The 22946-nt window shown below is 55.7% G+C and overlaps 1 protein-coding gene across 6 annotated transcripts in view; it reads left to right on the top strand.

Moving 5' to 3' along the window:
- The first annotated feature begins 3394 nt into the window (after positions 1–3394).
- MEF2D (myocyte enhancer factor 2D) overlaps positions 3395–22946 on the top strand; it is a 33664-nt gene continuing 14112 nt past the window's right edge. For 2 of the 6 annotated variants that reach the window (XM_058309882.2, XM_023585257.3), the window contains exons 1-4: positions 3402–3744; positions 19876–20055; positions 20609–20812; positions 22382–22519. In XM_058309882.2, coding sequence (XP_058165865.1) covers positions 20002–20055; positions 20609–20812; positions 22382–22519 — 396 coding nt within the window. In that variant the 5' untranslated portion in view covers positions 3402–3744; positions 19876–20001. Of the gene's footprint in view, positions 3745–4111; positions 4552–17067; positions 17776–19863; positions 20056–20608; positions 20813–22381; positions 22520–22946 lie in introns of those variants that run through there. The other 4 variants (XM_004480605.4, XM_004480607.4, XM_058309881.2 and 1 more) reach the window with 4 other exon arrangements.

The raw sequence follows: 22946 nt of genomic DNA, 5'->3' as shown, positions 1-22946 counted from the left end.
TTTCAAAATGGTGTGCCCTGATGGGGTGGGTACACAGAACAGAGAGTACTCTACAAACTGTTGCTGGGTAATACACACGTTCACAGGGAGGCGGTATATAGGAGGAGCCTCCAGTACCTATCCAGGGGTGGGATGGTCCCTCCCCTCACCAGCGGATAGATGTGGGGGAGGGTGGGGCCGTTTGCGGGGATGCCCAAAAACTGGAGGGAGGATGATCATCCTGATGGAAGGGATGAGGTGAGGGGTTGCAGATTGTCCAGGGGGCTATGGAGAAGGCAGACAGGACCAATCAAGCCACCAGACACGGTGGCTGGACCAACAGGAAGGGCGTCCCAGGGTTATGACAGGAAGCGAAGCAATCTTGGGGGATGAGGATAAGGATGAGGATGAGCTTTTCAAATTACGCTGGATTATGGATGCTTGGGGGCGGTGTGAAGAAAAGGAGATGCTGGCATCCCCCGGCCTTATGAATTTGTGAGGCTGACACTCCTAGAGAGGCTTTTAAGCAGTTTTCAGGGTGGGGTCCTGCCCTTTGCCCTCACCCCAGCCCTGGCCCCAGGACTTTGGTGGGCATCTCAGTGCCTGATTCCTAGAGGATTTCATTGCCATTTGGGGCTGTTAGGTGGTTTTTCTTAGGGAAGATGGGTTGGTAGGCAGAAGGGGGGGGGGCAGAAATGAAACCCAGGTGTCTGAGCCCCTGCAGGCATTTTCCACCCAGAGGATTCTGGAAAGGGTAGTTCAGGGGCCAGAAGAAAAATATTTCGGGAGTTGCTTTCAGGAAGTCCTTATTATGACCTACCTTCCAGCAATATTACTCCCTAGACCTTTTCTTAGTTCTCCGTGGAAATCAAGACCTGATGTTTGTTGCTTTTTCCCTTCCATGAAGTTCTGTCTATTCTAACTTCTATCCCACTTCTAGTGTTAGTCTTTCCCACTCTGTGCTCTAATGAGAACCCGTTTCAGCATCTCAGGGTCCCCGACACACTCCTCCTCCCCCACCGAGCTCTTCCCTTCCTTCTCTTTCCCTCCTGCTCCGGGCCCTTTAACACCCTCCCCAGGTGACTCACCTTCCTTCCTCATTCCTTTGTTAAGGACCCAACATTCCAAGGCAGGGAGGACTGGCAAGCCAATCACAGCGCTGGCACGGCTGCTTTGGGCTGGAGATTGGCTGGAGCTGTGGTTGGCGGGAGGCTCACGACACAGATCTATAGGAGGTTGGGGAGGGGGGTTCTGGGTCTTAGCCCTGGAAAAGAATTTGTCCTGGGGCTGCTTGTATTTAGAGAGAATCCTGCCAGGAGCACTGGGGCCAGAGGGGTCTCAGTCTTGAAGAACCTCAAAACTGGAGATTGCCCCGCTTGAATTTTTTTTTTTTACTGTGTTTTGGGACCCAAATGGCCTGAAGGCTGAGTTCCCAGGCCTGTTCCTAAGAAGTCTTTTCTAACAGCCCTGGATCTCTCCAGTCTCAACATTCTGCTTTCCCGACGTCGGAAACAGCCGGAAAATAAACACCCTGATGACTAAACGGTTTCTCCAGCTAGAGCCTGGGGAAGCACTAAAAATAGAGACCACAAGTGAGGGGAGGTTCCCTACTTTGGGGGGGGGGGGGCACTTTCCCATTCTGCTCCTGCCAGAGCCCTAGACCTGGCACAAGGCTCTCTTCTTCTTCGAGTCCTTGGGGGAGAGGGCAGGTGGGCTCCCCATGCCTCCCCAGAAGCCCTCACAGCAAGCTAGCCTTTCTGGGCAGGGAAGGCTGACATTTTCTGGTGCTGGGAGCACCATCTGCGAGATCGGATGGGAAACTCAGAAGCTACATTTGGGGGACAAAATGGGATACTGTTTAAATCAGGTTTCCTAAAGGAGGGGCCAGGTGGGCAGGTTGGAAACTGAGGCCAAGAAAATAGGAGCTTGCAGGCTTCCTGTCTTGGGACATGCAAGATAAGCCCTCCAACCTATTAGCAGAGCAATTCTACTGAACTTACCTCCTTTGAGGCTTGGGTGGGCTAACAAGGGCCTAAAGTTTTCTTGCAGTCCAGCCCTTGGTGCAGGTATGTAGTTACTATAATGCAGCCTAGTTTCAAAGCAATCTACTTATACGGACTAGTTTAGTTCTCACACCAAATATACGTAAGGTACTATTATCACCATCCCCATTTTACTCCTAAGGATCCCGGGGCACAGGGAAGTTGATCAGTGAGCCTATGCTCAATTGCTAAATAGTGGGGTAAGGATTTGACCCCACGCAGCTTGGCCACTCCAAAATTAATGCTTTTAACCACCATGCCATGCTGCCTCACTTTGTACAGACTGATCTCTTCAGTACTTAACCAAGAAACTAGTCTTGGTCTGGTAAATCAGACCCAACCAGATAGAAATAGGTGTGTGGGGAACTGAGTTCCCTTCGGTTCCTCATGGAGCTTTGAGATCTAAGTCAGATTCCATCATATCCTCATGCTCCAGGTAGAAAGCAGCAGGACTTGGAGAAGCTTGATGGGTCACATGTGCAGTCACCACGGGGTCCCCACACTCCAGTTGTAGAGCCTGTAAAGATTCACCACGCCCTGGGGGCAACCAGGGATTTAAAAATTTTTACTTTTTTAAGAGCTACTAAGACTTCTTTATAAGATGCTTCTGGGTGTTTACTACGCTGGGGGAAATTAGGGTCCCGCCCCTTTAAATTGCCCCCTCGGCAATGAGTGCTCCGTGGCGGCTGGCTCTGGGGATTAGGTCACTCAAGAACTATGAGCTGTCTCTTTAAATTGCTGGGCGTCTGCCGAGCCGGGCTCGGGGAGTGAAGGGGGCCTGTCACAGGTAGAGGGAGCAACTGGGCTCCTCAGGTACCCCCCCCAAAAAAAACGTGGCCCTTTAACTGGGGTTTCGTCACACACTAAGTGGGAGAGATGGAATCTTTTCACCACTTACAGTCTCCTCTTAATTTACCTACTTAGACTCCCCCTGCCAACTCTCCCGGGGCTTCGGGAGGTGGGGTGGGTGTCGGGGTAGCGTGTCTGTGAGAGTGCGCGCGCTGCCCGCCTCCCCGGCCAGGACCTCCTGCAGCGCACGGGGGCAGCAGCGCTGGGCGGCCGGCCGGGGTGCTCGGCGGGGGCACGACCGCCGCGGCCCGAGCCCCCGCAAGGCCTCTGGCTCTCGGCTCTCCACCCGGCCTCTCCCTGGCCCTTCCTCCTCCCTCCTTCCAGGCTGGCGGAGGGATCTGCCGCTCCCCGCGCGGCAGCCAAGCTTGGGGGTGGGGGGGGCCGACCCAGCCGGGCCCGCCGGCCCGAGGGAAGCGAGAGGCGTGGCCGCGTTCCCGGGACCGCCCCGGCCCCGGCCCCGCCCCGCCGCCCCCACGGGTTCCTCCCATTGGCCCCCCCGCCTGTCCGTCACCCCCGTTTCCCCCACCCCTCAAGCTAGGCTGAGCTGTGCCTACGTCGGCCTCGACTCCCGGGGGCTGGAGGAGTTACCTTTGGAGCCCGAAAGGAGGAAGGAAGCAAAATATCAACAACAGCCGAGGCGGCCCGGGCGCTAGTTGGCCCCAGTCCCCCGCCTGCTCGCCGGCCGCTTGCCCGCCTCCGCGCCCGCGACGGGGGCCCAGGCCCCCCGGCGCCGCCCAGGGCCCGCGCGGACGCCGGCCTCGTTTGTTATTCCCTCCGCCCGGAGCTGCGGCTTCCAGGTGTTGAAGAGCCCCCGGACGCGGGGCAAGGGCTACCCCCTCCCTGCCGCGACATCCCCTTAGCCCCAGCGGGGCCGGTGAGTAGAGAAAAATAACGCGCCTGCCACTTTAAGAGCCCCCCTCCCCCACCCCGACCGGGGGTTAGGGTGGAGGGTGGTCTAGACCGTCCCCCTGAGGGCTGGGATGGGGTGGCCCCTAGGGCGAGGAACTCGCGGGGCCGGCTGTGTTTTCGTGCGGCGTCGGTGGGGGGATTACATGAGGGACTGTTTGTCGGGGAGTCGGCTGTGGACAAGTGGAGTGGGCTGTAATTCCCTTGGGTGTTGGGGGTATAGGGTGCGGATGGGTGGCATAGGGGCGTGCGGGTCTCTTAGTGGCCAGGGGTTACGACGGCCTCCGAGGGGGTCTAGGAAGGGGCGCCGTCCTCAGAGGGGGGTCTTCGGTGACAGCCGGGAGCGACTGACATTTTAACAGCCGGCCCTCCCTCCCTCTCTCCTCGCGCCGCCTGTTCCCTCCTCCTTGGCCCGAAATGGTGCAGAAGGGGGCCTGGGAGGGCGGCGGGAGGGTGGGGGCGGGGGGAGCCGCAGCTGTTTGGGAAGCGGGGGAGGGAGGGGGATGTTGTTCAGATGACACCGGGGTGGGTTGGGGCGTGTGAGGGTGTGTGTCCGGGTCCCGTGTTTGCGGGGTGCCTGTGGAGTTGAGACTCGAGTTGCCACAGAGGTGGGCACGCGGAGACCCTTCCTCGGGACTTCCCAACCTCACTCCCCGAGACCCCTGATTTGGTTTGTCGGCAGCCCCAGCTGAAGAACCCCTGGCCAGAAGTTTGCAGCTGCTTAACATCTGGGCAAGAGTTCTCCAGTCCCTCTCTCCACCTATGGCAGGCTGAGGTGGGTGGGAGAGGGGGTCTGGGGATAGTTGGGAGGCTTTGTGGAGGGAGGGTCAAGGAGACCTAAGGTGCGTTTCGTTTCCCACCCCAGTGCCAGCCAGCCCGCTTCTTACCAGGTTTGGGTCTTACAGGAATGGGAAAAAGAGGCTTCCTCTCCTTAGTGATGTAGGTTGACCTCTTGGCAGCCTTCTGGGGTCTTTTCCCGTGAAGGAGGGGCTCCTGGGTGTGGGCACACCTGGGGCCACTCACCGGGTTATCCCAGGTTTGTCTTGAGTGGGGGATTCTCCCTGCCTCCCCTCACGGCTGCACTGTTGATGGGTGGGGGAGGGTATGGTGGGCTGATCCTGTGCCCCCCTTCCCTGTACCCAGCCTCCCATTTGAGGGAGGCTTGGTTTCTTTGGTTTGGGGGAGTGGCCCTCATCCACCCTTTACCCTTACCCCCTCATTAGGTCTCTGCAGCAATTCAGGGGCAGGCTGGGACTATGGGAAATTTGCCGTCTGGGGCGGTGACCTTGGGCTGCTCTAGCGTTGCGATAGGAAGGAGTCCAGACCAGCAGGAGATTGGGTGTTTTGGAGTTAGGAAGCTGTCCCCTTCCCACTCCCCTCCAAACACCCAACAGGGAGATTTCAATACCCGAGGACAGCATTGAAAAGACACATGTCAGTGTTCACAGATGTCCACCCTCCTGTGGCTGGGGGGGGGGGGCGGTCACACCCACCCCTAGCCTGGCTGTCCCAGCTCCCACGGCCTGCCTGGGAATGAATTTCCTTCCTGTGGTTTCTCAGTGTGTTGGGCAGGAGATGGGGGTGGGGTGGGATTAGTGTGAGGGTGGCTGAAGATCCGTTTATGTTGAGGCGATTGGGGGACACTGGAGCCTGTGTGTAGTCCTTATCCCCCGTTGCACCATCATTATCCAGCCCCCTTGCACCATCCTAGACGTTTGGTCCCTTGGAGATTGAGCAGTGATTTTTTCTTTGTTGTAACTCCCCTCCCCCAACATACTTTGTGTGTGTTTGTATATGTGTGTACATATGCATTTGTAAGGGAAGGGGTTTCTGGTTTTTGTGGGGATGGGAGGAGCAATCACTGAAACTATTTTAGAGACCCAGAGAGGTTAAGCTTTTTATCTGAGGTCACAGAGCAAATCTGTCAGAGCTTTAGTCCATCTGCTCTTTCAAGCACAGGTTCATAGTTATGGAGTGACCCCAGAGAGGAAGACATACAGTCCTTGGCTCTTGGAGGCCCTGACTGGAGGGGAGAAGCGGGTCCAGTCAGAAGGCATCATAACCCCTGTGTTGGGGGATGGGCATGGGAGGTTGGGCTAGAGTTTCCGCCTCTTGTACCCCATGTCTGGAATAGAGTGATGGGGGACTTGGAAGGGTGACAGGTGCTGCCCAGGGGTCACCCCACTCTGCACTTGGTGTCCCTGGGCTTCCCCACTCTGCCTCTCTTGGCTCCTGGCTCTTCTCAGAGACCGGGAGATAGATGCGATAGTCTTTTTGTCTGCTGTTACGTAATCTCTCTCCAGTTGGGTTTTTGTGTGTGTGTGTTTTTTTAATCTTCCCTTGGTCTTTCCTGGGAGGTGTGAGGGGGAGAAGAAGGCAGAGGGGAGACTCCCCAGGTGTGTGGGGGGAATTGTATCAAGGAGGCTGGGGGAGGACCTCTGGCTCTAAGGGAGCCTGGGGAGAGGAGGGCTTAGGGTTAGACCTTCATCAGTTGTGATCCAGCCCCTCCCACCCTCCTCTGACCCTGCCCTGAGACGGGACGGACAGGGGACCTCTGCAGTGGGGAGTCCTTGGTCCCTGTTCTCCCAAAGAGGCCTAGCCCTCTGCTCATTCTGTCAACCTTCTTCTGGCCAGCTGGGCCCCCTGCTGTCCCTAGTTGGCACTGGGTCCAGAATCTCAGGGTTTACCCTAGCCTGGTGCGGGTCCTGTGTTATATACTTGGCCACCAACCCCTGTATCTCCACAGGGGTCCGGGGAGCCCAGGGAGAAATGGGTGCATCTAGCATTTCCCTGGTTTTGTTTGGAGCCAGGCCTCCTGTTTCTTTGGCCCTCCAGTTCAGGAGGTGGTGGCTTTCCTGGAGAAGAGGGGGTAGAAAGGAAGGGGCCTTTAGAAAAGGAGGAGATAGTAATAACAGGCTAGACCTCTTCTATACAAGTCACAGTTGGTATTTACCTGGAATCTCTCAGTGGGTGTGAGGATCAGGCACAGGTCTAGAACCCGTCATTGAGGGTCAGATACTAGGTCTGGCCTTGGCCTGTCACCCTGGGCACTGGTAGTGGGTCTCCCCACCCCTTGGGACCATGACTGAGATTCTTCAGGCTCTCTGAGGCCAACTGGTTTGAGGCAATTATCCCCCATTTACAAGAGAAGGAGGGGATGGTGGCAGGGCCCACACAGCCTCAGCATCACTGTAATCGCTGGTGGCTTTTATGAGCCAGTTATGGGGCTAGACTCTGGCCAACCATCTGTTCTTCTGTCCATCTGTCCTAGTTGGTGACTTAACTCATGGAGGGGGGAGGGGAGGTATTGGTGGTAGGACCTCTGTTCTGGGAGCTGGGCACCTGGCTGTCTTGTGGTTGATTTTGCCCTGTGTCCGTGTTTGCATCAGGCAGGATGGAGCTTAGACTATAGGAAGATCTTCCCAGTGGGACTAGGTGGAAGAGAGAGAGATGAGTCTAACTTGGCCTGGGAAAGGACATCTCAAAGTACTTTCTTCTCCAGAGGCCCTTGATGGCGCTACTCAAAGTCCTTGACCTTTTACCTAGTGGGATGGTACTCTCTGGCCCCTGGAATATTTATTTTCTCTCTTCTCCCCTTCCTTGGGCCTGAAAGTATTCTGAGAGTATATCCTGGAGCTGTGGGAAGGTGAGTTTTTGGGTCCTTTTTCCCTAGGAGGGGCCTGAGTGAAGGTCTTGTGCAGACTGGGATGCCCAGAAGTGCTGAAAGGTCTGCAGCATTTAGTGGATGCATGAAGGTGTGCAGTGCACACACACAAGTGTGTAGACACCCACAGAGCAGTTGTCATCCTGCAGAGGTGGGGGGTAGAAAATGAAAAGATGATTAAAGGATTGGAGAATGGGGATGGGGTGAGGGACTAGAGTCAAGAAGAAGGACATGGCAAGAACTCTGAAGAGGAGGGTTGACTGGAGCAGGAGGGATTGAGGTTAGACCACAGATTGCCCTGTTTGCAAGGGAGAGAGCATGTGAGTCAAGGAGCCCTGGCTTACTTCCATTCCTGTCTCTTGCCACCCCCCATCTGTCCCTCTCTGTGGCAGAGCCTGCTCTGCCCCTCACACTGACCTTGGGCAAGTCACTCCTCTCAGGGCCTCGGCTTTCCAGATGTTCGGGAGTTTCACCTAGCCCTGAAGTGATCAGAACACCTGGTGTTTTGGAGGTTTGTCTCTGGTCTCTCTTGACCTCACCCGATAAGCACAGCCACACTGAGGTATCACGATTGGGTCTGAGCTCCCTGCGTTTTGGGTGCAATTCCCTGTGCTAGGTGATCCCCAAGGCCCTTCACATCTGCCATTTTCCTTTTTCTGAGGCAGAGGCCCCAGTCTCGTTTCCTGGGAGCCAATCCATGTTTTGGCCAGTCCTGGCTAGAGTGGATGCATTCATTGACTCTGCACATTACCCTGATAACCTTATTTGGGGCGGTGGGGGGTTAGTTCTCTGTGGGATCTTTTCCCCTTCTGCTCTAGGCTAGGAGTGGAGCCTCTTGGAGTGAGGGGAGGGGCTTGTCTGAAGTTCTCACCTTTCAAAGGCCACACCCAGGCGGGACCATATTTACTCATTTAAACTCACCCTCCCGGGAGACTCCAGGCTTGGTCTTTGACCTTGGCTTGGTGCCTCTGGCTGGGTGCTCTGGCCACTTCCCTAGGAGTTGGGCAGACCAGGGAGACTTATAGAGGAAAAAAAAATTTTGCACCCTTGCTCAAAGGAATTTTACCCTCAGACAGTAATCCCCCATTCCCCAATTTCTGTATAGTTTGGAGACCAGAAACTAAAACTTTTGAGATCCCTGGGAGCTGGAGGAAGGAAACTTCCATTTATTAGGACCCTGTGTGCCAAACTCTGTGCTGAAGACTCATTTTATTTCTATACACAACTGTTTTTTACAAAAATTGGGGAAACTGAGTCTCAGAGATTTAAGTGACTTGCCCAGGCTTTCCTAATTAGGAGGCATTTTTGTCTGGTTAAGGGAAGGCCCTGCCCTTTAGGAGGGGAAAGAGGCCCAGGGAGAACTGGAAGGAGGAGGGAGGATATGTTGAAGGAAAGGGTGACCCTAGTAGGATGTCCTGGCAGGACAGAGGGTTAGGATTTGGTGGCATGTTTTGGGGGATGTTGCTTTAATTCCTGAGAAGCGCTTCTCATTCCAGGGCCATGACAGAAAGCTCACCAGGCAAGGATGTGAGGGCATGAATGAGCAACCCTTGGAGACCCCTTCTAGCTGCTCACTAGTAGCCTGCTGAGCTGCCAGGTGGAATGGTTGAGGAGAGAGACTGGAGCAGGAAGGCTTGAGTCGGGAGAGGCCTGGGCTCCTCTGAAGACAGAGGTATGGCCAACGTGGACCTTCAGGCCTGGAAGTTGGGGAGTTTGTCCTGGAAGGATTGTAGATAACTCTCAAGTGGAGGGAGACCCCTCCCTGCCCTCAGTCCAGGTTGCTTGGGGAAGGGCTGCACTTGTCAGGCAGCCTGCCTTGCTGATAACCTTGGACAAATCCTTGCCCATCTCGGAATTGATTTCTCTATCTTGAAAAGAAGATGCTATCACCTGCCTCACATGGGAATGGAGGGGGTTCAGGGGGGAGATATGTGGTGCCCAACTCTGAGCCAGTGTTAAGAAAGTGACTGAGTCCTTCCTTCCAGAACTGCAGTCCTAGCCCTGCCCAGGATCTGCCTGCTGAGGCAGCCGCTCAGAAGCTGGGGTGGGGGTGGACAGTCCTTCTGGTGTCCCATAGAGGCCTTGATGTGTGTGTGTGAATGGGGGGGCAGGAGGGGCTGGGGGAAGGGAGTAGACTGAGGAGCCCCTTAGGGGCCTTTCCTAGGGCTCAGTCCGACCCTGGGATGGGCTTGGGAAGCTGAGCCACCAGCTGTCTCCTTGTTTCAGAGCCTCTGCCCTCCACACTTTGCCATGTGAGTCTGACCAAATCCCTTGTACTGCAAGGCTTACTTATTCCTTATGCTTTCCCCACCCCCACCCCCACCAGCAAATACCTGGGTTTGAGGATTCGGAGAATGTATTCTCTATTCTCCATCACTTCTGTGGATGATAGATTAAGGGAAAGCCCATCCCCAAATCTCAGGGGAAAGTACACCAGGGATTGGAGGGGAGGGGAGAGGAAGTTGGCTACTTCTCATGGGGTCTTCCACTCTGGCTGGATCAAGTTAACTTGGAGGCAGTAGAATGGAGCTAAACCCAACCTCGTGTTTTTCTTTTTAAAGCATGCGTGCATTAGGCGGTTGATGAGAAGTGATGGTCAGAAGTGGGCCATGAGGAAGAGCTGATCTTAGTGGGGGTACTTCAGGCTTTGGCAGTCACCTCTCTCCTTGACCTCCGAGCCCCCTTCCTCTTGCCCCTACAGCTGCCTTCCTCTGTGATGACTCCCCCCATACCCCATGAAAGGCCCGTGGAGCCTGGGCTGGCTGGCTGGGTGGGGACAGGTGTCTTGGCTCAGCTGTTCTGTCTTGTCTGCCCACACCTGTCAGCACAGGGGGTGGGAAGCAGAGGGGGAGGGGCGGAGGAACCTCTCAATCTCCTCACCTGCTCCCAGAGATGGGGCCCTGGTTGTAAAATGTAGCACAAGGATTGAAAATAGACAACAGACAGGACTTCCCACTCAGGAAGGATAGCCCCAGATCATGGGAATGGCAGGGAAATCTTGGTAGGCTGGGGTCCTGGCTGGTAGCAGAGATCCTTGCATGGTATCCTTATAAAAGGGTGAGAAGCCAGGTATTGATGAAGGGCATGAGGCTGGAGGCATGTATTTGCAGAGCTGTAGGTAGGTACCCCAGGCCCCCTACCCCGCCTGCCAGGGCCCCCTCCATCTGGCCGGGCACATTAGCCTCACCTGGCATCTTTCCTGAAAGCAGCAAGCTAATCCTGTAAGAGCTGCCTGGCTGACCACCTCAGCAGGCCCACGTGCAGGCACTGCCTGTCTTCCCCTGCCAGGGGCTTAGAGGACTGTCCTTTGAGTCAGAAGGAGACCTAGCCGCCACCCTGAGTGGCCCCTTTAAATCCTTGGTGGCTTCCCTCGGTCACGATGTCTCTAGGAGGATTTGCTCTCCCTGATTGGATTGGCCTCCTTTCGTGCCTCCTGTTGTAACTGTAGGTGGACACTTCACACTGACCTTCCTTCAGAGTAGGTGTTGTCCAGTCTGAGTTCCCAAGCCTCATGCCCTCTCCCCCCTTTCCTTGCTGCCATGTCCCAGAATTCAGGGCTCAGACATCCTCAGCTGCTTTAGCCAGAACAGCCCTGCCTCTGTTCTGTGAACTTGAAGAAGGGCTCTTGCTGCTTAAAAGAGGACAAACGCTTGCCCTGTAGAAGAGGGTGCCTTTCTGGGTCTGCCCACTGCCTGTCCCTCTCCATTCTTTCCTTTTTAGCCTGCTCTTTCTTTGGCCAGGGGCCCAAGCTCCATCATCACTCCATGCCCTCATTTCCATGGAAAGTCCCTCCCCTGATCTAACCATCAGCCCACCTGCTGCAATGGCAGGCAGCCCAGACCCAGCGCTGGTAGTATTATGCTTACCCCAACGGTTCTCAAGCTGACTTGCCCCCAAGGCCCCAGCTGCCACTTTCACTTCTGTCTCCTGAGACCCCAGAGGGAAGTTGGGTGGGGAGGTGGAAGGTGACACACTAACCGTCCCAACCGCCCCCACCTCTCCTCATCTGAGGTTTCTGATGGCTAGGGGCCCATGTCCAACACTCTCATTGTAGATGACTGAAACGCGCTTAGATTGCAGTGGAAGGTTTGGCTACAGTGGGAGGGATGGTGGTTAGAGCACAGGAAGGACTACCCGGGATAGGAGACCACTGCTGGGCTTCATTATTTCAGAAGGTATGACTGGAGTATAAATACTCTAACTGGACAAATGGAGGTCAGACTTCAAGTAAGGCGAAGGATAGTCATCTGCCAGCTCGCAGTGGTTGGAATGCAATGCCCAGGCCTCCGTGCCCCTCCCCACAGATGTCACCAGCGGCCCATGTTTGGTTAGATGGCTTCTGACAAAGCAAGTTTGAGCTCCAGAGACTACTCTTAAGTCAAGGGTTCAGTCCTGGGAAGTCTTTGTAGTCTTGCATTTATCTTGCCTTCTGTACTAGGCTGTTTCCACTCATTCTGTACTCTTGGGGGTGGGTTTTAGAAATGGGGGTAGAGGCAGAAACAAAGGACAGCCCACCACCGATCCTACTGCAGTCTCACAATTGGCACTAAGGCAGGGAATGGGAATCTTCTCCCAGACAGTGGCAGAGCCCACTTAACTCACCCATCCTCACCATCCCTGTCCTGGGAACCTGGCAAGAGTAGAAGACCGTTGGGGTTGAGAGCTCTAGACAGCACCACCAGGGCTATTTAGCAGTTCAGGAAGAGTTTCTGAAGAAGAAGGGATGGCACTGGAGGCCTGTGGTACCAAGAACCCCACTTGGGGTCCGTCAGTGCCCAAGGATACTGGGGGGGGGGGCAGGCCCTGGAATGGGAAGTTGAGCCTGAAGGAATAAGGTCAGAAGCACTATGCAAATCTGCATGCAAATGAGCAGCAGTGACTCATTGCTTTTCAGGCCTGCTGGAGTGGGGCATGAAGCAAGGCTTATGCTTGGGTTCCAGAACTGGCCTTGCCCACGACTAGAACAGTAAACTTGGGCCAGTCACTGCCCAGTAACCAGGAGCAGAAGACCCTGGGCCCTGGTTCTGATTCCAGGTGTGTTGAGGGGATTGGGATGGCTGAACACTTGACCCAAGGGCCTTGTGTGTGCCACCTTGTACCTGCCCTGGCTGACCCTGATCTTCTGTCAACCCTTGGCCATCTTTTGGAGGGTTACTGTTCAGAAAGCAGCTCCCTCTTCATCAACCCCATCCCTACACCTGCCTCTGTATTGTCCCTATCCCGAGCTGAAGGACAATGGACCCAACCAGGACATCTCTTACCTCTCTGTGGATTCACCCAATCCTGACCTCCTTTCCTCGTGGGCCTTTCTAAAGAGCACAGGGACAGAATGTCCAGTCTGGAAGGGCACCTCCTTCCCCTCATCCCAGTCATTTTACTGGCTAGTGAGGTGAAGCCCAGAATGGGACAGTGACTTGCTCAAGGTCACACAGCAAGTTAGGACTAGAGCAAGGACTCGAAGCCAGGCACCCAGAATCTCAGTCCAAAGCCCCTAGGTTTCCCTGGGCTATTTATTGCCCTGCTTCACCCACCCCACATCAATCTCCTGTTGCCCAAATACTTCCTGAGAGCAACCAGGGTGGCTCCAGAAATATTAGGGTGGGTGTGGGGGGACAATTTCTAGGAGCCAGCCCAGAAGCCACCAGGGAAAGGCCATAGCTGGGGTGGGTGGTGCTGGCGGGGAAGGAGGAATGCCGCCATAGGGAGCCTTGCAGCCTCACAGCTGCTACAGGAAGGATGAGAACTAGACTACAGGAAGGACAAGCTGGGGTGGGGAAGCAGTGGAGGAGGCTAAAGAGACAGACCCCCCCAGCCTTGAGGCATCTCCTGGGCAGAGAACAGGATGACCCCATCCCAGGAGAGTCGCCAGGAGGAGAGGGAGGGAAGCCTGGGGCGGGGCAGGGAGAGCTCTCCTGTGGAAGCTGGCGGAGTGCTCCAGCCGGCTCCCGCACCCCGTGCTCCTCCTGGCAAGTCGGTTCCTGTCCCTTAAACTGAGGCTGTGGTGCCCCCCCATTTGCGTTCCTTGGGCGCCAGAGACCTGAGACCACCCCCGCCCCCGCCCCAGGCCCAGCCTTCCTGAACTGGCCTTCCCTCCTCGACCAGCCTGCCAGCCCGCCCCCGGGTCCCCTGTCGGTGAGTTAAAATTAGCTCAGTGCCCAGGCTAAAAATAGCCCCTGCCCAGCCCTGAGGCTGCCGGGGACTGGGGGAGGGGCGTCCCAGAGGGAGGGGGGAGATGGTGGGAACCAGGGTTCAGATAGCAGCCTGCCGGACAGATCCTTGCAGGGAGGAGCCTTGGGGCTGGAGCCTGGGCTGGGAGAGCAGACCATAAGAGAACCCTGGCCATGTTGGGGGAGGGGCCAGGGCCAGGGGGAAGAGAGAAATGGAGGACAAGAGGAACGCCTGAGAGTGGCCAAGGGGGGTTAGGAGTGGGGAGGAGAGCTGGCTGGGGAAGAAGCCCTGCACGAGGGGGTGTTAAGCTTGGTCCGCGTGGGGGGGGAACGACGGTGACAGGCACTATGTGAGGCACCAGGCTCTACCTTTGCTCAGGCTTTGGGGTAATGCCCCTCACTTCCGGTTTAGTGCACCATTTGTGAAGGAAGGGGTCCTTGGGTATACCCCAGGGTTTGTGAACCACAGGAAAATGCCCCTGGACCCTTGCCTGGGTCCCATCTCTTCGTGATTGGACACGTCCCTGGGTTTACCTTCCCACCCTATCCTCCAGGGGGAAGAGGGCTGGGAAGGTTGTCAGCCTCTGGCAAAGACCCTGCATGTCCTGTCTATGCAGGCGGGGGTTCTGGTCCCGGGTCCCCACCTCTGCCCCCTCTCAGGGCCTGCCTGCCTTTGGGAGGCTGAGCAGAGTCCAGAGCACAGGAGCTGAGATGCTCCGTCCTGGGCCATGTCTGGGCCTGGTCCAGGTCCCTGAGGACTCCCCTTGCCTCTCCCTGCCCTTGGCCCCAGATGGGACATCCCCCTCCCTTGTCTCTCTCTTGGCTGGACTGCAAGTCCTGAGAGGGCATGGACGGTGTCCTGTCAAGTTATGCCCCCAGCGTCCAACCCGAGAGTCAGGGTCCTGCAAGCAGTGTTTGAGCCGCTCTTTCCTTCCCCTACCTGCTTTTTCTGTCTGAATCTCTGTCTGGCCCCCTTCCCGTCTCTCCCTCTCTCCTCTCCCTCTCCCTCTCTCCCTCTTTCCCTCTGTCCCTCTCTCCCCCTCTTCTCCTCTCCCCCTCTCCTCCTCTCCTCCTCTCTTCCTCTCTTCCTTTCTCCTTCTCCCACACTCTCTACCTCTCCCTCCCTCTGTCCCTCTGTCCCTCTTCTTTGACCTCTCCTTGTCTGTCTCTGCATCTGACCCAACTCTGCCGTCCTCTTGGACTTTGCCTCTTTTTCTCTGTCTCTTTCCCTTGTCTGTGAGTCTGTCCCCCTCTGCTACCCCCTGATGTGTGTCTGCCTCACCCACGCCTCTTCCCTCGTTAGTGAGCAGGCTGCTTGAGGCCGCCTGACTGTGGGGGTGACAGGTGGATGGGATTGTCACCCCCTCCCCCAGCGCCTGCTGCTTATTTCATGCCCTGCAGCCCAGCCACAGGGAAGGGGCGGGAGGAGGGATGACAGCTGTCGCCAGCGCCTCCTGCCTTCCCCTCCAGTCCACAGCCTACAGCCCCGAGCAGCCTGGGGGGGAGGGATGAGAGGCCTGCCTCATGAGAGCACCCTCTCCCTGAGTGGAAGAGCAGGGTTGAGGCACATTGCTCTGTGATACCGGGCGACTCACTCAGCCTCTCTGGGCATCTGCTCTGTTTTGACCTGCACGGGTGTGGGAACAAGGGAAACAGATGCCGCTCGATGCCTCTGGGACAGAGGGCATTTGTGGGTGGAGGGGTGTGGAATGGGGGAGGGAGGGAGAGGTTAGGAACTCCCCTGACAACAGCAGGAGAGGGGATGGAGGCTACCAGTGGAGAGAACTCTGCAGCTCCCCTGGAGGGACGCACCTGCTCAGCCCTGCTGCAACTGCAGCTCCAGGGAGGCTGCCCTGACCGCTCCCCCTGGCCGCCCCACCCCTCCCCGGCCCCAGGCCACCCTCACACAGGAACTGAGATAGCATCATTCTGAAACCAGAAAATGGTTTGAATATTGCTCAGGTACCTAGAGGTGTTATATTGGGGGAGGCCTGGGGCCTCTTCCCCCATGCCCCTTCAAACCAAGACCCCCTTTACGGTGCTTTTTGTGTGTTATCTGCATCTCATTCACGTGTAAATACAACCCACAGTTTCCTATTGGGTCAGTCACCCAGCTTCGAAACATGGCTATCTGTAGGATCCTTCTGGACCCCCTTTGGTCTCTGGCGCCCTCAGCCCCGCCTCCTGGCAGAGGGTGCTGTCTGATGAATCTCCTACCCTGTGTCCTAGCTGGGCCAGCCTAGCGTCCTCCTCCCTCCCTCCTTGCTCCTCAAGCCTTTGTCAGGGGAGGCCTGCCTCTGCCTGCCCTATCCCCCATAACTCCCAGGAAGTCCGCCCTGTGTCCACCCAACCCTGCCCTGCCAGCCTTGCCCAGGAGTGGGTGAATCAGAAACAGAAACAGCCGTAGCCCTCAAGCAGGGTTGGTGATAGGGGAGCTGCCAGCCCCGAGAGTCACAGCTGTTGCCCGAGGTCAGGGTTGGGCAGGCGCTGGGGTCGAGAGAGTAGGAGGGCCATCCTGGCCACTCCCCTGTCCCCATGGCAGTCCTACACCCTCCCCAGCTGGGGCTCCAGATGCCAGGCATAGCCAAGGAGAGAGGGCTAGAGACCAAATCATCCAGAATGGCTTCCTAGAGGAGGAGCAGGCTGAGAAGGGGAGGGACAGGACCAGGACAGATGAGAGAGAAGTAGGGAGGCTCACATCTGTAGAACAGATCCCAGGCCTCTGGCTGTTAACAGTTGGGTGTGTAATTAGACAGAGGGCTAATTAGGGGGGACCAGGTGTTCATTAAAGTCTGCCTAATCAGGTAGAAGGGATGCTTGGACAGGACCTTGCAAGAAGTCAGTTTAGGATTCTTTGTGCCCACCCAGGCCCTGGCTCCCCCTTCTTCCAAAGGCCAAGTTGAGTTCATATTCCCCTGTCCCAGGGATTTCAAAGACCCTGCAACAATGTTGAATGGATAATAGAGGAGCAAAGGGATTACTCGTAGATGGAGTCTGCTTTGTAGAAGGGCTGGTGGTTAGATAGGAGGAAGGACTGCGTAAGGCAGGGCATCTCCTCCTTTGGCAGTGTTGGTACAGAGGTGGGATCACTGGTGGGGAAGGAGCCCTTGGAAGCTCAGGGTTATAAAAGTACTTTGGGCTTCCTTGGCAGGTTGTGCAGGTATATGGGGCCTAGTCATTTTAACCCCGGCTCCCCTATATCAGAGGATGCTCGGTGGGTCTCTGTAGCTTCCCTGCTTTCTCAGCCCTGATCTCTCTTGCATCCCAGCTCCCCCAGCATGAGGCGGGGGTGGGGGGGCGGTGTAGGAGATCAGCCAGGGAACTGGTTGCCAGGCGACAGTTGCCTGAGCAACCCCATCCTCTCCATCTCCATGTGTTCAGAGCTGCTCCTTAGAAGACTTTAAAGTCTCACCCTCTGTACCAGCCACCCTGAGAGTAGGGTGGGTTGAGACTGGGGTGGAAAATCTTTAGGGGCAGCTGGGCGAGGAAGTATTCTACCTCCACAGAGAACAGAGTAAGAGAAGCTGGTACTGCAGCAGGACTGGTGGAGATTGGACCACAAGAGGGACCATCAGCGAAAGAACAGACATTTCCTCATTGGGGATAGAGTGGTAAAAAAGACAGATGTAGTTCCTGCTCTCATGAAGCTTCAGTCTCATAGGGGAGCCAGGCATTAAACAGAAGCACAGAATTGTAATTGTTCACAATTGTGATAAGTACTAGGAAGGAGATCAGTGTACCTTAAGAGAAAATAACTGGGGCAGCCAAAAGTATGAGGTTAGATTGTAGTAGTGACTTCTGAGGTCATGAGAGCAAAGAGAGGGTTCTCCCCCAGCTTATAGGAAGAGACACTATTGACCATAAGCCGATAGAGGTTACATCTCAGCAAGACTTTGCTTATGAACAAAGAGTGGTAAGAGGGAGGAAGGGAGGGTAGATGCTGTAAGTAGTTACTGTGTTTAGGTTGGGGTTTTCAAGGCCAGCCCTGAAAGTCCTCTTCTTAGCCACTCCCATTGCCCCTGGTATGTTCTCCTCCCCTTCCCTACAGGCCCATACCACTATAGCTCTAGAAAATATAGCCTTTGGATAGCACTGGGAAGCAAGGCGGACTGAAATCCTTGGACTGGAGCCTTTGCAGGTGGGCTTGGCAGAGATCGAGGTGTCACAGGTGAGGAATGGGGTGACTGGAGCTAGTTCTGGGCTCAGGTGTCTGGTGGGTGATCCCGGAATGGCTGGGCTGGTATTGATGTTGTCCCAGAGTGTGTGTGAGGAGGGACAGTAGGAGACTTAGGGCCCATGGGGTACCCCAGGACAAGGAGAAGAAGAGGGGACTGAGATTCTCCTCTGGGGAGAAGCTCAAGAGAGTAGAGGTTAGAATGCGGAAGGGTCCCTGTAGCAGCGAGACGGGATCTACATTGTTTTCTGTAGACGTCTGGACAGAGCAGCAGCTCTCTCCAGTTGGACTGGGGAAAGCTTGAGGGATGGCCAAGGTGCTGGGAAAGATGAGGAGTGGAGGTTTTCCTTGCTTCTCCCAAGTCCACAGATCCCCAGCCTTTCCTTTTCCCCCTTCTCTCCATGACCAACGTGCCAAGGCTGAACCTTTGCATCTACTGTGGTACCTTGGAAGCCATGTCAGGGCAGGGGGCTAGAAAGGCTCCAGGGAAATTCAACAGCCACTGGAAATGGGGACTGGGCAGGGGGTCCTATTTATAGGTGTCTCTGTAGCCAAATACTCTAGCGATACTTCTGTCCAGGTTGGGTGTGGGGGTCAGTCAAAGGCTGACTGGACTCTGCTGTGGAGTCTCTGGTCAGGGGCTCTGTATCGGGCAACTTTCCAGGGCGAGGACTGGACTTCTGGGGTCCAGGCTGCTTACAGTACGCAACCAGAGTGGTTTTAGAAGGCCTGGGCTGGTGATCGCTTCTGTCCTCCCAACTTCTGCCAGAAAGCTCAACCTCTGATACAGTTTAGGATTTTAGAGCTTAAGGGCCCTGACATGATCTGGTGCCTCCATCTCCACCTTGGGTTCCTCCAGCCCCTGAAGAACTCGCTCAGCCTCTGTGGGCACTGCCTACCCCTAAGAGCATATGGCCTTTCCTGGCTCTGGCTGGGCTGCCTCCCTGTGTCCTCTCCCCCACATTGTGCTTTCTGGAGTTGTAGTGCAGGCCCTCTTTCCCATCCTGGTTCAGGATTTGGAGCTGTTCACTCAGTGGCCATGAGTGGGTTGTAGTTGTGCTGAGGTAGGATCCCCTTGCCCAGTGCCTGCATCCCCCTGGCTGCCAGCAGCCTTCTCAGTGTCTGTCTATGGACCCTGCATATCTTCATTTCTCTTCTGTGCTTCAAGGTGAACGGGTTGGGAAGCACTGCCCTTAGACCAAGCTTGGATTCCGGACTGGAGACCCATTCTTCTAGAGCAGAAGTCAGCAAACTACAGCTTCTTAGCCAAATCTGGCCTGTGCTTGTTTTTGTAAATACAGTTTTTTTTCGGACACAGCCACACTCAGTTGTTTATGTGTTATTTACAACTTTTTTCATACTACAATGGCAGAGTTGAGTAGTTAAAACAGATGCTATAAGACCTACAATGCTTGAAATATTTATTATCTAGCCATTTAAGGAAAAATTTACCAACCCTCGGTCTAAAGGGGTGGTATGTTTGTTTGTTTAAAGCAACAGTACTTGTTCTTCAAATAAAAATTTTAAGTCAAGGCCTACTGAGTAAAACAGATTGGTGTGGAGGAGCTCTGGTTGAAGGAAGTAGGGGCTCTGAGTGTGGGACCACCACTGTAGACGGGCTCCATTATGTTCTTGAACCAGGGGCTCCAGAGCTACATGTTAGCTGTTGTTCACTGATTCAAGGGGTTCACTCAGCAGTTCTCTGCATCAGGCTCCGGAACAGAAATGACTGTTCTGGGCCAGAAGGGCAGTTAGTGAGTCCAGGTATCTCCACTGAAGGGGTGGGGAAGAGCATTCTTTAAGACCCAGGCTCTTAGAAGCCAGGGAGTTTCAAGTACTCCGTCCGATCTAGAACCTGGGAGGCAGCGGTGGCAGTGTGAAAAGAGCCTGGATCAGAGCCCCAAGCCCTGATTGTGCATTTCAGCCTGGGCCAGGCCATGGCAGGCTGTCGTGCCATTTTGAGAATGGGGCTCAGAGGTTGCCATCCTTTCACAGGGGTGCTGTGAGGCTGGCCCGTGTGTCCAGGGAGCAGGGCTGGGAGTCGTGGGGGCTGACCATCCTCTCATGACCCTCTCCTCCCAGGAGGCTGTGCAGAAGGCGTCCTGCAGATCATGAACTGAGTACTGGTCCAAGGCCGTTCATGAGCACAGTGTGAAGCGTGCCAAGATCTGCCACCCAGCGAGCCCCTCCCCTTCCTAGCACTGAGGACCCCCAGAGAAGATGGGGAGGAAAAAGATTCAGATCCAGCGAATCACCGATGAGCGGAACCGACAGGTGAGGGGGAGCTGGCCTCTGCTTCCACTCTTTTCAGGTACCCCAAGAGGGCTTCCTGGAAGAAGGGCTCTAGAAGCTTTTATGGAAGGGAAAGGGTTAAGTTAGGAGAAGAGGAGCCCCTACCTCCCTGCAGCCTTTGGAACCCTGTGTCTCAGGATTCTGAGGCTCATCTGCTACTGCAACCAGCTGGACCTGTACCCCCACCCAGGGCCATATGCAGGCCTTAGGCCACACCTGGATACTTTTCCCCTTTTCCAAGATGAATCCTTCCCCTCTTCTCCTCCCAGGAAGCCTTCCTAGTCTCCTCCCTTGACCTTCCTGCTCCCAGCACAGAGTTGTGGAGTTCTGTCCAGCTAAATCCTCTCCCTCCAGTGAGTTGTCTCTGGGCTATGTCTTGGCCATGTGTTGGCAGACCAGGGGCTCCTGAGGGGAGGGACTGTGTTACCCTGAGAATGGGGGCTCCCAGAAGACAAGGGTGAGGTCTAGCTGCCTATAGGCTGAGACTCTGGGCAGGTCTTGACTGAGCCAGACTTGGCCCCCCACCCACCTGCAGGTAACATTCACCAAGCGGAAGTTTGGGCTGATGAAGAAGGCATATGAGCTGAGCGTGCTATGCGACTGTGAGATCGCCCTCATCATCTTTAACCACTCCAACAAGCTGTTCCAGTATGCCAGCACCGACATGGACAAGGTCCTGCTCAAGTACACGGAGTACAATGAGCCTCACGAGAGCCGCACCAATGCCGACATCATTGAGGTGGGCCCACTCACACATTCATCACCCACCTGCCTGCAGCCACGCGTGCCCATGCCCATGCAATACATATACACTGACCTCCCCCACACACATATGTGTGTGCCTACCCCTCAGAGCCCCCACCTGTGTGCATACACAGACAAAGCCACATCCTCTCACTTATACCCAGGGCCGAGGAGGGTGGAGGGGTTATGGAAGGGCAGTGCAGGTGAACTGTCCAGTGCCAGAGCTCTCTGGCTGTCAGGTGGGACTGCTGCACCCAGACCACTCCCACTCCAACCTTCTCTGGGAGTCTCTCTCCATGTCTGTCAGCAGGGCATAATATCTCCCTGCTGTCTTCTCTTGTGTTCTCTCTCTGTTACCCTCTGAGTCCAAATTTTGGTCTGTTCCCACATCTGACTCTCTCTTTCCATCTCTCCCAATCCGTCTACATCCCTTTGTAGGTCTCTCTGGCTCTGTTCTCTGTTTCAGAGAGAGCCAACATTGTGAACTCTTGAAGGACATAGGCTTTGGATCCAGCTCTGGCCTTTACTGGCCACATGGTCTTGGGCAGGTGTTCATCTGTCTGAATGTTGGTGTCCACCTCCACAAAACAGGGCCAGTGCCTGCTTTGAAGGGTGTTGTGTCATTTGAGTGAGACAGCCCAGTTCCTGTAACTCACCCTGAAGTATGCACACCTGGGAGCTACAGAACTTGTGCAGAGGAAGAGGGTTCCTGGGAAGCCACAGCCCTAACCTCCTGGAGTGAGAATTTAGCTTAGAGATTTGGAGGAAATTCCCTTAGATTTCCAGCAGACAAAACAGATTTACTCTAGACTAGAATGTAAAATTTACTTTCATTTTATAGACAAAACAAGTATCTGTAAAGATATTTTGAGCATGGGAGGATAGCTTTGGGGTCTACTCCAGACCTCCCAGTTTGCCTCTACTTCATGCAGATCACCGGAGCACGTGGTTTGAGATGCTCTGGGCTGTGGGCAAGGGCAGCGTAAAGGGCCGGCACGCGCGGGAGGGCCTCAATCAGTGCTAGTTCCCTCATTGCCTTTCTACATCTTAATTCTCCCTTCTCTCTCTCCATGTCCGACACTCTCTCCCCCTGTTGCTGCCACTTTATGTCCCCAGGGACTCCTTGCTTCCACGGTCAGCCCTTCTCCTGAGCAGAGCCCAGGGATGGAGATGGGCAAAGCCAGCCCTTGCTACCTTCCCCTGGGGAATCCTTCTGGCCAGGCCCACCAAAGGGTGTCCACGCAGGGCTGACCCTCACCAGCCCCTCAGCCCATCCCCCACCGGGCCCTGCCCCACCTATCACCTCGGAAGCCCGGGACTTGTGCACATTGCGTTCCCAGGGTGAAACTCTCCTCCTGCAGGACCCCGTGTTCTGGTGCTCCCCCACCCACCAGATCTTTACATGGTGGCCCAGGAGCCATTGTCCCTGGGATGGGAGGGTGACACTGGGCGTGGGGGGCTGGGGAGATGCTGGGGAACCCTGAGGAAGGAAGTTGGGGAGAAACAGGGAGAGGCAGACGGGGGAGGGACCCCCACCTGGCTGACAGCAGTGGTGCGGTTACAGACCCTGAGGAAGAAGGGCTTCAACGGCTGCGACAGCCCCGAGCCCGACGGGGAGGACTCGCTGGAGCAGAGCCCCCTGCTGGAGGACAAGTACCGGCGCGCCAGCGAGGAGCTCGACGGGCTCTTCCGGCGCTACGGGGTGAGCCCCACTCACTCTCTCTCTGTTGGCCCCCCTTCCGGCCCCTCCCCCCAGGCGCTGCACAAGAAGCACAGGGAGTGTGAGAGCCCTGAGGTGGACGAGGTGTTTGCCCTGACCCCCCAGACGGAGGAGAAATATAAAAAGATAGACGAGGAGTTTGATAAAATGATGCAGAGTTATAGACTGGCCGTGAGTAGTCGCATGGAGGAGAGCCTCCCTGTGGTGCATGGTGTGGCTTCGCGCCCTCTGATGGTTGTTCGGCTCTGAGCCATGCGGGGGCTTTTGGTGACCACTGAGGATTCTCTGACTTTGGTTGTAATACATCTGTGACCCTTGCTGGGATTAATTTTGGATGGGGTGTAAGCCAGGAGAGGCTTGAAGTGTCCCCCTCACCAGCAAGAAGTGTGTAGATGACATGAGATCCTTA

This window comes from Dasypus novemcinctus, chromosome 13 (assembly GCF_030445035.2).
Source record: "Dasypus novemcinctus isolate mDasNov1 chromosome 13, mDasNov1.1.hap2, whole genome shotgun sequence".
NCBI classification, from domain to species: Eukaryota; Metazoa; Chordata; class Mammalia; order Cingulata; family Dasypodidae; genus Dasypus; species Dasypus novemcinctus.
This window is presented reverse-complemented; position numbering and strand designations above follow the sequence as displayed.